At 40.0% G+C, this 17086-nt stretch overlaps 1 protein-coding gene across 7 annotated transcripts in view; it reads right to left on the bottom strand.

Moving 5' to 3' along the window:
- LANCL1 (LanC like glutathione S-transferase 1) overlaps window positions 1–17086 on the bottom strand; it is a 54239-nt gene that overhangs the window by 18979 nt on the left and 18174 nt on the right. For all 7 annotated transcript variants that reach the window (XR_014080240.1, XR_014080241.1, XR_014080239.1 and 4 more), the window contains exons 4-5: window positions 12981–13188; window positions 36–171 (exon numbers count right to left, since the gene is read on the bottom strand). Coding sequence is in view for 3 of the 7 variants with exons in the window: in XM_081582735.1 (XP_081438861.1) it covers window positions 36–171; window positions 12981–13188 (344 nt within the window). In the remaining 4 variants the exon portion in view is untranslated. The remainder of the gene's footprint in view (window positions 1–35; window positions 172–12980; window positions 13189–17086) is intronic.

A 17086-nucleotide genomic window follows, 5' to 3' on the forward strand; every position in this document is an offset into this window, starting at 1 on the left:
CTAAAAAGACGCCAGAAAGCACAAAAACATGGTACCTGCTGAATATGGCTCTGAGGAATCTTTTCCTCTCCAAAATTCTTATTCACAAACAGAAGAGCACTGATGTAGCCCATTCGTCCATAGAGCATTTCACTTGGAGCATGGGGATGAATCTTATTTAAGTGAATTAGCCTGGGAATAAAAGTACATGCCTAAGATAATGTGAAAGGGATCGGGTAGAGATAGATACTTAAAAATGGTACAATTAAAACACACACATACAAATATATATAGAGAGTTATATATATATATACATATGTGGGATTATTATTTATATTAAATATGTAAAATATAATTTTAAATATATTTACATAAAATATAATATTTAAATATATTCACATATAACTTATATTAGTATACTCTAAATATTAAGTAGGCTGGGCCAGACCATAAATGGGTAATCAGGGGTCAGTGATTAACCATCAACTACATTTCTTTTCTTCAGTTCACAAGGGAACTGACAAACAAGAAATTCAAAGAATGGAGGAACACATAATTATGGCTGGGACCACCTACCGTTTCCCTAGCCCCTCACGGCAGTATACCTGGAGACCAGCAGCTGGCGTCCGAGAAGCCAAGAACTACTGGCTATTATAACATTCAGTCTGAGGAAATGACAAAAGTCAACACTCAAAGGGCCATCCATTTCCATAAAATGAAATGCCTGCTGCACCCCAGTTATCGGCTTTCCTGGTTTAATTCTGCAATGTGTCACCTGGCCTGGCTGAAGTGCCTGTACAGCAGCCTGATCTACCACTATCAGTCACACATACAAACAGCACAAAGGGATCAGTCAGGCTCCCCGTTTCCTCGGTCTCCCAGCATCTAGTCCTTCCTTCCAGAAATAACCATGATTACCAATTTCTTGTATATTCTGAGAATTATTTTATGCACAGATAAGAATACATAAACTTATTTATAAACATATTTCCCCAAATGTTTTGTGACTCTGCTACTTAACAATTCATCTTGACAATCATTCCTGATCAGCACACACAGAGTAATCTCCACAGTATTCCACTGAATGATTATAATTTATTAGTTCCCTATTGACAGACTCAGTTCAGCTTCCCCCCCAAAAAAGTTATTTTTGGTTCTGGTCCCAGGTGAGATGGAGTAAGCATATGCCATTCTGCCTCTGACAGCACATGTAGGTCCAGAACCTACAGAGAATGTGTGAAGCTATTTGAAAACCGTGAAAAGTAAACAGTAGCCGGCAGAATGCGGATGACCAGAATTTGAAGTACTGCTAAACCAGTGATGAGTTTACCACATTTTCCCCTCTGGTATTTCCCTGGCCTGAACTCAGTGCTGCCTGAAGCCTGGAAGTGGGCATCGGTGGGCTGAGAGAGTCCTGGAAGAAGCCCTTCAGTTCTGTCTCAGAAAAGAAGAGGAAAGAGAACTCTTAATAGCAGAGAGTGGTAAAACACTTCATTTTTCTGTTCACTCCCCAGGCTACAAGCAATCTCATGCTGGCAGCAGAAGTGAAGGCAACTGGAGCCCACAGGGGCCAAAACTCTGAGAGAGGGACCTGTCCACACAGATTGGAGAGGTTGTAGTCCCAGGAGTGTTGAGGGCGCAGGAGGCCCTTCGCCTCACTTCTCTTTCCAGCCTCCCCATCACCTGACCCCCCAGGTGCAGGCACAATCGTGGGAAATGTGTGGCTGAGTAGGGTAACCGAAGCCTCATTTCTTTCCAGAGAATCAAAAAAGGAAGTCCCAGGGAAACAGAAAGCAGGTGGAGTTCACAGAGGGATAAAAGCTCAGAGAAGCAACTATACTTGTAGTCTGAACTCTGAGCATGAACTTTTTTTTTCTTTTTCCCTTTTGGTGGGGGGCAGGAAATATGATAGCTAGGGAAAATGCCATTGCTGTTTTACATTTTTTATTACATGAAATTTTGAAAGCACATCTCAATTATCCCTAAATTATCCTACAAATTCAACGTGAGACTATTTTAATTATTAAAATGATTTAGGTTTTGATGAAACTTGACAAAATGATTTTAGTATACTAAAAAAGCATGAGGAAGAGAGTCAGGGGACTTCTGGAAAAGAGGAGTAATAAGAGGACATTAGTCTTACCAAAAAAAAATGGTCTTGTCATCAGGTAGCTTATGATACTAAACATGTTATTTAATCATTATACTTTAAATTTCTCAACTATAAGATGAATGATGCCTTCCAATTTAAACATTTATTTTTAAAGTAGTGAAGTATAATGTATATTATACTGCATACGTATATTATCTAACTTTAGTCTACATACTAAAAATGTTTAATAAGCATTTGAAGTAACCAAAACATCATACCCTTGGAGTGATTGGTTATATCTTAAGTATTCTATAAAGAAAGCTGAGCGCCAAAAAATTTGATGCATTTGAACTGTGGTGTGGGAGAAGACTTGAGAGTCCCTTGGACTGCAAGGAGATCCAACCAGTCCATCCTAAAGGAAATCAGTCCTGAATATTCACTGGAAGGACTGATGCTGAAGCTCCAATATTTTGGTGACCTGATGCAAAGAGCTGACTCATTGGAAAAGACCCTGATCTTGGGAAATACTGAAGGTGGGAGGAGAAGGGGATGACAGAGGATGAGATGGTTGGATGGCATCACCGACTCGATGGACATGAGTTTGAGTGAGCTCCGGGAGCTGGTGATGGACAGGGAAGCCTGGCGCGCTGCAGTCCACGGGCTCACAAGGAGTCGGACACAAGTGAGTGAGTGAGCTGAAGTATTCTAGTAAGGAATCAACATTCAGAGATACCTGGCACTTCAAACAACTTTATCAAAATATACACTAGAGGATTTGATAACATGGGGAGTAAAGAATGTTACGAAATATTGGTGCAGTGAGTGGTGAAGATGGGTGGATGTTTGGGAAATGGTACAGGCTCTAGCAGCCGTTTGATGAGTAAGATCCAGGAAGGATCAGGGGAGGATGTGGCTTTACCTGAACCACAAGAACAGGGCAGGGGACTAACTGTGCATGTGTGTCTTCTTCCTCATAAATGTAGAGTTTGCTTAACTGCTTGTGCCTGCATTTACTCAGTGGTGAAACAAAGGTTATAGTTGAGAGGGTGCACAGCCCCCTACCTCTAATTTCTGGAGGCTGCCAATATCTACAACAACAAAAACAAACAGGAAAATGAGAAGCTAACAATTGCTACCACCAGGCTACACATCAGTAGGTAGAGAGTCCTAGCTCTGAAGGGAAGGTACTTGTGAAAGAGAAAACAAGCCTCCTCTCCCGAACCCTCCCCGACCACTTCCACAAGCCTGTGGTGGGAGGGGAACTCTTAGGATCAAAATTGAAGAAGACACACTTTAATAAGCAGAGTGAATTGATTTTTTTTTGTTTTTGTTTACAGCAGCTTTATTCATAATTACCAAAACTCAGAATCAACCAAGTTGTCCGTCAGTAGGTGATGTGGATAAGTGAACTGTGGCACATCCAGAGGAATGAGATGATTTTAGTGAGTAAAAAGGGCTGACAGTTATGAAACAATAACTGAGAAAAAGTTAGGGAAAGCATCCTTAAGGGAACCTACTCCCCTATAGGAAAGAGAGGCTTGAAAGAGCTTGACTGGTTGCAGTTACTGACAAAGTTAAATGTTTCCATATTTATATCTCAACAAATGGAGTCATCTCAATCAAACTGGTTAAACATGCAAATGCTGGCTCATGCATTTCTTTTCTATTACAAACACAGGAATTAAACTCTCAGTGGAATAGTGGTTATTAGTAATAGGGAGACACAGTGGTCAGAGGTAGCTTTCAATTTTCTCGTAATACCTTGCTTGATTTTTTTCCCCTCCAATGCCAACAGGGTTAATCTGTTATCTGCTCTATAACCACAGGGTGGCTTTCTTCTACTTTAATACCCTCCCTCATCCCCACAAATCTCTAATATTTTTAAATAATTTAAAAACATTTATTAAGAAAAATTATTTTTTTTCTCACAACAAAACTGGAAGCTCAGTAATGTTGAGAACTTAATAAAATCTGTTAACCAGATACAAACTCAACTGTTGTAAACAGAATAAATACCCCAGAGTTTTCATGAGAATTTACTATAAAGTATTAATACAAATGCATCAAACTGTATAGAATTTAGATAGAAAAGCACTTTGATTTTTGTAAAGGGTATTATTGAAAGAACTATTCAAAGAGCGAAATGACTAGCAATTTTTTAAATAAACACTGCTCTAACAGTTCAGTTCAGTTGAGTTGCTCAGTCGTGTCCGACTCTTTGCGACCCCATGAACTGCAGCAGGCCAGGCCTCCCTGTCCATCACCAACTGCCGGAGTCCACCCAAACCCATGTCCATTGAGTCAGTGATGCCATCCAGCTATCTCATCCTCTGTCGTCCCCTTCTCCTCCTGCCCTCAATTTTTCCCAGCATCAGGGTCTTTTCCAATGAGTCAGCTCTTCGCATCACGTGGCCAAAGTACTGAGTTTCAGCTTCAACATCAGTCCTTTCAATGAACACCCAGGACTGATCTCCTTTAGGATGGACTGGTTGGATCTCCTTGCAGTCCAAGGGACTCTCAAAGAGTCTTCTCCAACACCACAGTTCAAAACCATCAATTCTTCAGCACTCAGCTTTCTTTATAGTCCAACTCTCATATCCATACATGACCACTGGAAAAACCATAGCCTTGACTAGACGGACCTTTGTTGGCAAAGTAATGTCTCTGCTTTTTAATATGCTATCTAGGCTGGTCATAAATTTCCTTCCAAGGAGTAAGCGTCTTTTAATTTCATGGCTGCAGTCACAATCTGCAGTGATTTTGGAGCCCAGAAAAATAAAGTCAGCCACTGTTTCCATTGTTTCCCCATCTATCTGCCATGAAGTGATGGGACTAGATGCCATGATCTTAGTTTTCTGAATGTTTAAGCCAAATTTTTCACTCTCCACTTTCACTTTCATCAAGAGGCTCTTTAGTTCTTCTTCACTTTCTGCCATAAGGGTGGTGTCATCTGCATATCTGAGGTTATTGATATTTCTCCCGGCAATCTTGATTCCAGCTTGTGCTTCCTCCAGCCCAGTGTTTCTCATGATGTACTCTGCATATAAGTTAAATAAGCAGGGTGACACTATACAGCCTTGATATACTCCTTTTCCTATTTGGAACCAGTCTGTTGTTCCATGTCCAATTCTAATTGTTGCTTCCTGTCCTGCATACCAGTTTCTCAAGAGGCAGGTCAGGTGGTCTGGTATTGCCATCTCTTTCAGAATTTTCCACAGTTTATTGTGATCCACACAGTCAAAGGCTTTGGCATAGTCAATAAAGCAGAAATAGATGTTTTTCTGGTACTTTCTTGCTTTTTCGATTATCCATTGGATGTTGCCAATTTGATCTCTGGTTCCTCTGCCTTTTCTAAAACTGGCTTGAACACCTGGAAGTTCACGGTTCACGTATTGCTGAAGCCTGGCTTGGAGAATTTTAAGCATTACTTTACTAGTGTGTGAGATGAGTACAACTGTGCGGTAGTTTGAGCATTCTTTGGCATTGCCTTTCTTTGGGATTGGAATGAAAACTGACCTTTTCCAGTCCTGTGGCCACTGCTGAGTTTTCCATATTTGCTGGCATGTTGAGTGCAGCACTTTCACAGCGTCATCTTTTAGGATTTGAAATAGCTCAACTGGAACTCCATCACCTCCACTAGCTTTGTTCGTAGTGATGCTTTCTAAGGCCCACTTGACTTCACCTTCTGGGATGTCTGGCTCTAGGTGAGTGATCACACCATCGTGATTGTCTGGGTCATGAAGAACTTTTTTGTACAATTCTTCTGTGTATTCTTGCCACCTCTTCTTAATATCTTCTGCTTCTGTTAGGTCCCTATGATTTCTGCTCTATGAAAGTTACTAAAAACAATTACTATGTATTGCATTAACTCCAATGATGTTCTCATCTAAATGTGTTTGAACCAGTGAATTAGAAAATACCATTCTTTTATTTGCCGTTGTCATGACCTGCATCACCACTAGGTGTGTGCTCAGTCTCTCAGTCGTGTCTGACTCTTTGTGACCCCATGGACCGAAGCCCACCAGGCTCCTCTGTCCGTGGGGATTCTCCAGGCAAGAATACTGGAGTGTTTTGCCATGCCCTTCTCCAGGGGACCTTCGCAACCCAGGGATCCAACTCAGGTCTCCCACATTGCCAGCAGATTCCTTATTGTTTGAGCCACCAGGAAAGCGCGGTGGCTCCCACAAGGAACCACTAGGTGGCGATATATAATTACCATATCAATTATTTTGCAACCAAACATTTGGTTGTTCAAAGTAGATGGCAAGCACTTATTTTCAAATACTTGAAAATAAAGTATTGGTCAGTGCATCTCATTATAATGAGTACTTAGGAAGTACTTTAGAAAAAGTACCTCATTTTTTTATGGATTTGAATTCAATTCATTAAAACTCATTAGTTGCATGTATCTAACACAGTGTTCATAGAGCACTATTTCCAATAGCCAAGACATGGAAGCCACCCCAGAGTCCAGGCATAGATGAATGGATAAAGAAGATGTAGTACATATACACAATGGAATATTACTCAGCCATAAAAAGAATGAAATAATGCCATCTGCAGCAACATGGATGGACCTAGAGATTACAATACTAAATGAAGTAAGTTGGGCAGAGAAAGACAAATATTACAAGATATCCCTTATATGTGGAATCTAAAAAAATGATATAAACAAATTTATTTACAAAACAGAAACAGGCTTACAAACACAGTTAACAAACATATGGACCAAAGGGGAAAGAGTCAGGGGAGGAATTAATTAGGAGTTTGGGGTTAAAATATAAACACTACTATAGATAAAATAGACAATCAACAAGGATATACTATGTAGCACAAGGAGCTCATATATATATATATATATATATAATATATATACATTTATATATAATTGTTTAATCACTAAGTCATGTCTGACTCTTTTGTAACCCCACAGACTGTAGCCCACCAGGGACTACATGGACAGGTTCCTCTGTCCATGGGATTTCTCAGGTAAGAATACTGGAGTGGGTTGCCATTTCCTTCTCCAGGGGATCTTTCTGATCCAGAGATTGAACCTGTATCTCCTGCTTAGCAGGCAGATTCTTTACCACTGAGCCACCTGGGAAGCCCATATGTATATAAAATCAAGTATACTTCAATAAGCACTTCCCTGGTGGCTCAGATGATAAGAATCTGCCTGCAATGCTGGAGACCCAGGATTGATCCCTGGGTCAGGAAGATCCTCTGGAGAAGGGAATGGCTGGCTACCCACTCCAATATCCTCACCTGGAAAATTCCATGGACAGGGGAGACTGGTGGGCCTGTAGTCCATGGGGTCGCAAAGAGTCGGACATGACTGAGCAACTAACACACGCTATACTTCAATAAAAATTAAAAACAAAGTTAGAAGGAGAAAGACTAAAACAACTACTAAACCAGGATTTTTAACGTCATGCTTTAGATGCTATATTATTAAGACAAAATGAAGCAATGACAGCATTTATCAATCATAATGGTTATTTTATGTGTTTTCAGAAACTCTCAAACCCAGAAGCACATCGTTGCAGCTCCACTTATTTGTTTTGCTATGTGGATATTAATAGCAACCGATTTTTAGAAGAGACAAGTCATTGAAATGTCACTGAAGCAAAAATAAAGACATAAAACAGGATAATTCTGTTCCACTCCTAGCAGTATTTCTCCAGGGTATTACCGGAAAGAGTTTTTGCCTTTTATCATCAAAAGGTTTGTAACTTTTAAAAAAGAAGTCCTTTTCTTATTCATCGCTACAAAAGAGAAAGGGTATACATTTTCTGACCAGAAAGCCAAAGTTCTTTGTATTAAGTACTAAGTACTAGCCTGAAAGCATGTTGTGTGTGAGGGTAAGACACTTAATTGGGCACAAAACAGGCAATGCTCCTTATTCATGCAGTAGCACCAACTATCTCTACGTAGAAGGAAGGGAGAAAACAGTATAAATGAAGCAGCAGGAAGAACTAGCACTATTTGTTATCTTCCTCTCCACTTGTCTCAGCCAACTGCCAGACAGTTTTGAACAAGAACACACACATGTACACACATTCCTTTTGGGGAGTAACAGACCCCTCCAAGAAAAGTATAAATGTTCTCTCCATACTGAATATAATTTATTTAGGAGTTTTCTAAATACCTCTGGAAGTCCTAAGTTTCTCAAGATTCCAAAGCTAAGAAGCCCTACCTTGGGGAAACACCGATTTCTTTGGATTTCAATCTGTCTAAGGATTAATCCCAAAGGCCCTTTGGTTTCTAAAACCCAAGATCATGATTCTGGAAGACTGCTATATTAAGAAAATACAGGAATGGTAAGCTGAAATACAATGCTGGCAGTGGAGTACATGGATGGTACATGGAGAATATGAATGTCTCTGGACACAAAAGGACTGTGTGATGAGAGGAAGAAGGTTAGGCACAAAGTAAAACATGTAAGTAGTGGTGGCGGTTTAGTCACTAGGTCATGTCCAACTCTTGCGACCTGATGGACTGTAGCCTGCCAGGCTCCTCTGTCCATATGATTTACCAGGCAAAAATGCTGAAGTGGGTTGCCATTTCCTTCTCCAGGGGATCTTCCCGATCAGGAATCGAACTCAGGTCTCCTGCACTGCAGGCAGATTCTTTACTGACTGAGCTACCAGGAAAGCCTGGTAAAAACAAGTTTAATAAACAAGTGAGCAGGTTTATTAAATAACCGATGTCATCAAGTAATTTTGGATTTCCTGAAGTTAAATTGAAAAGACTTTGAAATTTTTCCCTTTAAGGGAGAAATTAGGAAATTCACATTTCCCTTTAAGGAGATATGAAAGTAATTTATAAATAATTTTGTTTCTTTTTGGTCTGCCATGAACTTCGAGAATCTAAAAAATCAAACCTGAGGCCAAAAAGAGGTATTTTTTCTATCATATACCTGCATTCTGTATTTTTAACCTTAAGTCTATAAAAAAAATATTGCTGAAATGTCGTAAAACAAACAATGATATAAATAACACTTTTAATACCAAGGTATCAAGAAAAAACAAATTTTATTCTAAGTGTTTTATAATAAGCTAATATTAATAAATGGTATTATTCTCCAAAGAGTGTTTCTTAGAACAACAGACCCTAAGATGTACTGAGGTTGCCTAAAAGACAAGTGTGGCAAATTCTGCTCCCTAGAGTCATCTGAGTTTCCCCTGTGTTTAAAAGCTACTGAAGACTCTAAGCAGCCAGTAAAAACACACATGTAACTTTAATTAGTATTTCCACACTGCATCTGAATACACAAATCTTGTTTTCATTTAATACCTAATAACATTCGTCACTTATGAAACTATTACTATTTGGCTGTACATATTTCGAGAGAGGTTGACATTATATGTAGAATATCAGTTCAGTTCAGCCACTCAGTCATGTCTGACTCTTTGCAACCCCATGGACTGCAGCACACCAGGCCTCCCTGTCCATCACCAACTCCCGGAGCCTACTCAAACTCATGTCCATCGAGTTGGTGATGCCATCCAACCATTTCATCCTCTGTTGTCCCCTTCTCCTGCCTTCAATCTTTCCCAGCATCAGGGTCTTTTCAAATAAGTCAGTTCTTTGCATCAGGTGGTCAAAGTATTGAAGTTTCAGCTTCAGCATCAGTCCTTCCAATGAGTATTTAGGACTGATTTCCTTTAGGACTGACTGGTTGGATCTCCTTGCAGTCCAAGGGACTCTCAAGAGTCTTCTCCAACACCACACTTCAAAAGCATCAATTCTTTGGTGCTCAGCTTTCTTTATAGTCCAACTCTCACATCCATACATGACTACTGGAAAAACCATAGCTTAGACTAGACGGACCCTTGTTGGCAAAGTAATGTCTCTGCTTTTCAATATGCTGTCTAGGTTGGTCATAACTTTCCTTCCAAGGAGTAAGCGTCTTTTAATTTCATGGCTGCAGTCACTGTCTACACTGGTTTTGGAGCACCCCCAAAATAAAGTCTGTCACTGTTTCCATTGTTTCCCCATCTTTCTTCCATGAAGTGATGGGACCAGATGCCATGATTGTAGTTTTCTGAATGTTGAGTTTTAAGCCAACTTTTTCACTCTCCTCTTTCACTTTCATCAAGAGGCTCTTTAGTTCTTCTTCACTTTCTGCCATAAGGGTGGTGTCATATGAATATCTGAGGTTATTGATATTTCTCCTGGCAATCTGATTCCAGCTTGTGCTTCATCCAGCCCAGCGTTTCTCATGATGTCCTCTGCATATAAGTTAAATAAGCAGGGTGACAATATACAGCCTTGACATACTCCTTTCCCGATTTGGAACCAGTCTGTTGTTCCATGTCCAGTTCTAACTGTTGTTTCCTGACCTACATACAGATTTCTCAGGAGGCAGGTCGGGTGGTCTGGTATTCCTATCTCTTCAAGAATTTCCCCCAGTTTGTTGTGATCCACACAGTTAAAGGCTTTGGCATAGTAGAAGCAAAAGCAGATATTTTTCTGCAACTCTCTTGCTTTTTCGATGATCCAATGGACATTGGCAAATTTTATCTCTGGTTCCTCTGCCTTTTCTAAATCCAGCTTGAACATCTGGAAGTTCACAGTTCATGTATTGCTGAAGCCTGGGTTGGAGAATTTTGAGCATTACGTTGCTAGCATGTGAGATGAGTGCAATTGTGCAGTAGTTTGAGCCTTCTTTGGCATTGCCTTTCTTTGGGATTGGAATGAAAACTGACCTTTTCCAGTCCTGTGGCCACTGCTGAGTTTTCAAGGCTACTACAATTTATTCTTATGAAACTTATGAGTGATTCATTGAATGAGACTTTCTTGCGAACCTCTAAAGCAGAGGGATCCTCAGCAAATAAAACCAGAAATACTAATGCTATTCTAACAGTAATTTATAGGAATGAAGAGTGGGAATCAAAAACCATGGTCAGTTCAGAGATGATCGCTCACTAAAATCGTGGATCCACCTGAAAAATGGGCTAAACCTTTACCAAAGAAGATATTCAAATGGTGCACTGGGATGACCCTGAGGGATGGGATGGGGAGGGATGTGGGAGGGGGCTTCAGGATGGGGGACACATGTACACCCATGGCTGATTCATGTCAATGTTTGGCAAAAACCACTACAATATTGTAAAGTAATTAGCCTCCAATTTAAAAAAAATGGCAAATAAGTATATGAAAAGATGCCCCTCAACATATGTCATTAAAGAAATTCAAATTAAGACAATGAGACACCAGTACACATCTATTAAAATCACCAAAATCTGTAACACTGACAATACCAAATGCTGACAAAGATGGGAGCAATAAGAACTCTTATTCATTGCTGGTGGGAATGCAACATGGTACAGCCACTCTGGAAGACAGTTTAAGTTTTTTCCAAAACTAAACATAGTCTTATCATACAATCCAGCAATTATGATCCTCGGTATTTTACTGAAAAGAGCTGGAAACATATGCCACACAAAAACCTGAATATGGATGTTTTTCACAGCTTTGTTTATAGTTGGTAAAACTTGAAAGAAACCAAAGTGTTCTTCAATAGGTGAATGAATACATAAACTATGGTACCTTTAGACAATGGAATATTATTCAGTGGTACAAATAAGTGCTATCAAGCCATGAACAGACATGGAGAAATCTAAAAGCATACCACTAATGAAAGGAGCCAATCTGAAAACGCTATATACTATACGATTTCAACTCTATGACATTCTGGAAAAGGCAACTCTGTGACATTCTTTTTACCATGGAGATGGTAAAAAGAACAATAGGAAGACGGGAGGAGAGATTAATAAGCAGAGCACAGAGGATCTCAAGGGCAGTGAAACTACTCTGTGTGATACTGTAATGACGTATACATGTCATTATACACTTCTCCAATCTCATAAAATGTACAAAGCCAAGAGTGAACTACAGACTTTGAGTGATATGATGTGTCAACACAGATTCATCAACTGTAGCTCGTGTACTCTGTGGAGGATGTTGATAATGGTGGGGGGAGGCAGTGGTGCTACACAGGTACAGAGCAGAGGATGTGTGGGAAGTTTCTGTGAACTGAAAACTGCTCTGAAAAGTCAGGCCTGTTAAACAACAAAACAAAAACAAAAACCTTTGCAGGAACTGCAACTCTCTGTGTGTTAGAATATTTAGGGGGAGCCTTGGGCTTCCCTGGTAGCTCAGCTGGTAAAGAATCCGCCTGCAACGCAGGAGACCCTGGTTCGATTCCTGGGTTGGGAAGATCCCTGGAGAAGGGAGAGGCTACCCACTCCAGTATTCTAGCCTGGAGAATTCCATGGACTACAGTCCATGGGGTCTCAAAGAGTCAGACATGACTAAGTGACTTTCAGTTTAACAATATGGCACGCAGACTTGCATGGCAGACAGATTTCTTAGTAGAATTCTGAAAGTGTTCAATCAACTTTACTAAAGCCAAAACTGTAGTTTGTTAGTACAAAAGTTTCATAATTCTTCATTATTCACAAGCTTCTCAGGGCTGCCCTGATTTATATTAAAATGAAACTGGATTTGCACGTCATTATTTCTGTAAGAGCCATTTTGGCTCTGTGATCCCTTGGGAGGCCTCTCCCAGCCCACTACAGCACATGCATCACGTTTCTTCGAATTATTGATCCTGGATAGCACCCTGGACTAGTAATCACATGACTAGGCTTTTGATCTCATTTATGTTAAGGAACTGACATTTGATCTGGAACATGTCAGTGTCATTACATCTTGCAATAAATAAGGATTACAACGGTTGCTCCTTAACTACAACTCAGGAATAATGTGAGAATTGATCAAATGACAGCAGTAACATTTACTGCTGAGAGAAAAGTAAAGTCAATAAAATGTTCTTCTGCTAACACACACAGAGTTAAGGCAAAATGTCTAGACAGTAATTCTTAAAAAGAAACATGATTACCGGGTGATGTACTCTTCCGCCTGCTTCTCATTGTTCATCTTGTGATGCACCACAGCAGCCACTGCCAGGGGGCCCCCGTCCCCACAGAGGAAGGTTATGGAATGCTTGCTCAAAGAGTTCAGACTTTGCTTTACGTAGCCATGTGCCATCTGTAGGTAGGTAGGGTCCCCGAACACATCGTAGAGGTGTAAGTAAAGCACAGCAATACCTGAAAAGCAAAAAGAAAATCATGCACAGGTAAGGAAAGAGCAGTTGACTGTATTACTCTGGGGTATTGTCTACTCAGCAGTGTTGATTTTTGATAAGCTAACAGCAAATATGTAAATTATCTGGAAATTCAGATGACCTTAGTTCTAGACTCAGCTTTATTACTAAGCAGCTCTAAGGAAAATACTCACTTTTTCTCAGTTTCCTCATCAACTCAAAATTAAAATAGGAACTCTAAGAACTCTAAACCAAGTTTACTATGAATCCTTGTTATGCTCCAGCTATTGTGTTCTTTTTTTCTTTTGCGAGTCCTCCTATTTTATTTATTTTTGGCTTCATGGGTCTTCATCGCCGCATGGGCTTTTCTCTAGTTGCGGCGAGTGGGGGCTACTCTCTAGTTGCAGTGCACCGGCTTCTCATGGTGGTGGCTTCTTGTGCTGTGGAGCATGGACTTCAGGGCACTTGAGTTTCAGTAGTTGCGGCACATGGGCTCAGTAGCTGTGGCTCCCTGGCTCTGGAGCACAGGCTTAAAGAGTTGTGGTGCATGGGCTTAGTTGCCCCACGGCATGTGGGACTGTCCCAGACCAGGGTTGAGACCTGTGTCTCCTGCATCGGCAGGTGGATTCTTTAACACTGAGTCACCAGGGAAGCCCCTGATGTATTGTTTTTGATGGCAAAAATTATAAGTCTCCAATTTTTGGTATAATAAATCATCACCTATCTATTTTACAAATAATAATTTCCTTAATAATAAACAAGAAATGTTTGTTCTTATGAGCTGAAAAAATTCAAAGACCGGGGAATGAAAAACTCAATTTTGTTTTGTATAGAAGATCATCTTTTGCACGAGAAGGTAGGTGGAGTAATAACCAAATCCTCCATCCCAGTACTGTTCCAGGCAAGGATTATATGAAAACTATTAAGTTATTTGAAATCTAAGAAAATAAATTCAGTTTCTCAATTTTTTTTTTCCCACTGTTGAAGACCCAGCCACTTTAGGAACTATACTGGAAAAGCTGCCAATAACTTTTGCTTTGGGCTTTGATTTGCTTCTTATCCTGCTCTTGAAGGCTGCTATACGTAATTGAGGCCTTGTGTGCATGTCCTCATTCGAAATGCCTGTCACAGTAGATAGAGCCTTTTCTCGGAAACCGACTGGTCTCAGGGCAGACTCAAAGAGGTGGGGTAGAGAGCCTGCCTGCCTGCAACATTTCCATAAACTCATCTCTCCCCTTAAAGTACGTTTTCCATCTCATTTGCCATTTTTAGAAGATACAGAGCCTCTGTTTAAATCTAAATTAATAGAGCCAATCTCTTCATGGATTTCAGGGCTGTAAAAATGCAGTGTGCAAAATTACTTTTCACTGTACTGAGGACAATTTTAAATTTAGATAGTTTTCTTATTTTGCATGGGTAACCTCCAAAGCTTTGTGCTACAGACAATTCAATTTCGCATGTATATTAAGGCCAAATTTTCATTTCCTGCCAGAGTTAATAACCTTGTCTGCTCTTTCAAAGTGGCCTGGCATTAGTAATTCCACAAGCTGCTGATCAGACGTACCAACACTTAAGGTTTGTAGATAAAAGTGTACAAAACCATGCATGTGGGTTAGAAAAAAAAATTCTCCTTTTCACAAATGATCAACGTCAAGAGCTTCTTCTAGAATTAGGTTATTAATAGGCTTCATCTCCATCCATACCAGGCGTCTGCAGACAATCTGTTTAAACTGTTACTCTTTGATTTTGCCCTTCTGTTCCCATCACTGCCTGAACTCCCCTAATTAAGTTATGTAGGCACCAAAGCCAGATAATGACATGACTGAGATCCGAGAAAATAAAAAGTGATTAAATACAAGCCCAAGGGTTGTTTTCCCTTTCAGACCTTTGTCTCTCATTATCAACAATTCCTCTTGGACTAAACATTTAACAAACAAAACTCATTAAGGTGTGTGCAATTTTAAAATCTGGTGAATTTCTCGTGAAAAAAACGTAATCATTTACAAGTCTCATGATGCTTCACTTAGACGGAAATTTTTTTATTTCTTTTTGATCAGCAGAAAATTAGCTTTCCACAGCTTCAGGTTCTATTTCTGTGTTTTCATTCTGGGCCTCTGTGTCCACATATTTTGATTAAGCAATTTTCTGCAGGCTTGTAGTTTACACTATCTACCTTCTTCCCTGCTATGAGACATTCAAGGATGAGAAGGGTTTCGAGTAAGGAGTGCTAATGCCAATTAGAAAAATTTACCTGGGCAAGTTTATTATAAATCAGTCTGTGTGTGTGTGGTAGTCGTCAGTCATGTCGGACTCTTTGAGACCCCATGGACTGTAGCTCACCAGGCTCCTCTGTCCATGGGGATTCTCCAGGAAAGAATACTGGAGTGGGCTGCTTATTTCCTTCTTCAGGGGATCTTCCCTGGCCCAGGGATTGAACCCAGGTCTCCTGCATTGCAGGCAGATTCTTTACCATCTGAGTTACCAGGGAAGCATAAATCAGTCTAGGTCAGGAAAATAAGGCAAGATGCACTAAGTCAAAGACATTTAATGTCCCATCAATATTTTACACCCCAGGGAGCCTAATAATAGAAAAAATGAGGGAATTGTCTGTGACCAAACATCTTGAACTTGATTCTTATGATCTTCTAACCTTTGACAATAGTCATGTATACAACATCACCTTTGCATAATACTGAAGGCTGATTGATAACTGGCAAGGTGGGAAAAATAAAAGATACAACCTCAAGGGCTCTCAGGGTCAACTCATCCAGTCCTTACATTTCCTCATAAGCCTGGCCTCAATCCAGGCTTTTAAACTCTCTTTTCAAATGGAATTTTTAAATCAAAAATAAATGTGTTCTTCACGGAAAAAGTCAAACAGTACTGCAACGCTTAATATACATTTGCAGTCTCTGGCCCTACTATTCCTGCCTCCCAGAAGCAACCACTTTCAATAATTTTAGCTATTTCCTGTAGTATCTGCCTCCGTATTTCCAATAATATGCTATGAACTTTCTCTTGATTTTTCTTCATCAAATACTTCGATTCACATTTCACTCCAGAAAATAAGGATTTAACTCTTGGAATAGAGACAGCTAAGTGGAACCCCGAAATTTATCTCCCTTTTCTGTAAACGATAATGCCTTGGATTTTAGCTAGGTACATGGTTACCCAGAACAGTCTGGGTAGGAACGTGTGCATGGGTAAGTTCTGACCAATGAGACAGAGTGGAAATAATAGGCTGAACTTCAGAAAATGTCCTTGAAGGGAGGAGACCTGCTATCTTTTTTCTCCTGGTTGGAATGTAGAGGTGATGGTGTACCTCAAGCAGCCATTTTAGACCATGAAGTGGTAGTTCTATGATGAAGATGGTAAAACATCAAGATCAAAGAAGTTTAGAACCCAGAGGACTATGAAGGTGCCACACCATGACTACCTCACACAAGACAGAAATTCTGTTGTATTAAAGGCACTGTTATTTTAGGTGTAGTCCCCTTATGCGAGCAAGCCTAATCCTAAAGAACATAGCTCTCTTCAAAGCTCTGGAGGTAGGCAGAAGGTAGACCACACAGGGTCTCATAAACCAGTTAAGGATTTGGGGCTTTATTTGAAAAGCACCATTTAAGAGCATAACTAAATTTGCATTTTTAAGATTTCACTGCAGAGGGAGGTGGGAAGGATGTTCAAGTGGGAGGGGACATGGGTAAACCTATGGCTGACGCATGTTGATGTTTGGTAGAAACCAATGTAATACTATAAGGCAATTATCCTTCAGTTAAAAATAAATTAAAACATATTTTATACAAAAAAAAATTTCACTGCAATTGCACTGTAAGATTTGGAAAAGAATATATGGAACAGTGGATGCAGGAGGAGCAGTTAGGAGGACTGCTGAGGAGTAC

This window comes from Giraffa tippelskirchi, chromosome 3, assembly GCF_054371585.1.
Source record: "Giraffa tippelskirchi isolate mGirTip1 chromosome 3, T2T-mGirTip1v1.2.pri, whole genome shotgun sequence".
In the NCBI taxonomy this organism is placed as follows: domain Eukaryota; kingdom Metazoa; phylum Chordata; class Mammalia; order Artiodactyla; family Giraffidae; genus Giraffa; species Giraffa tippelskirchi.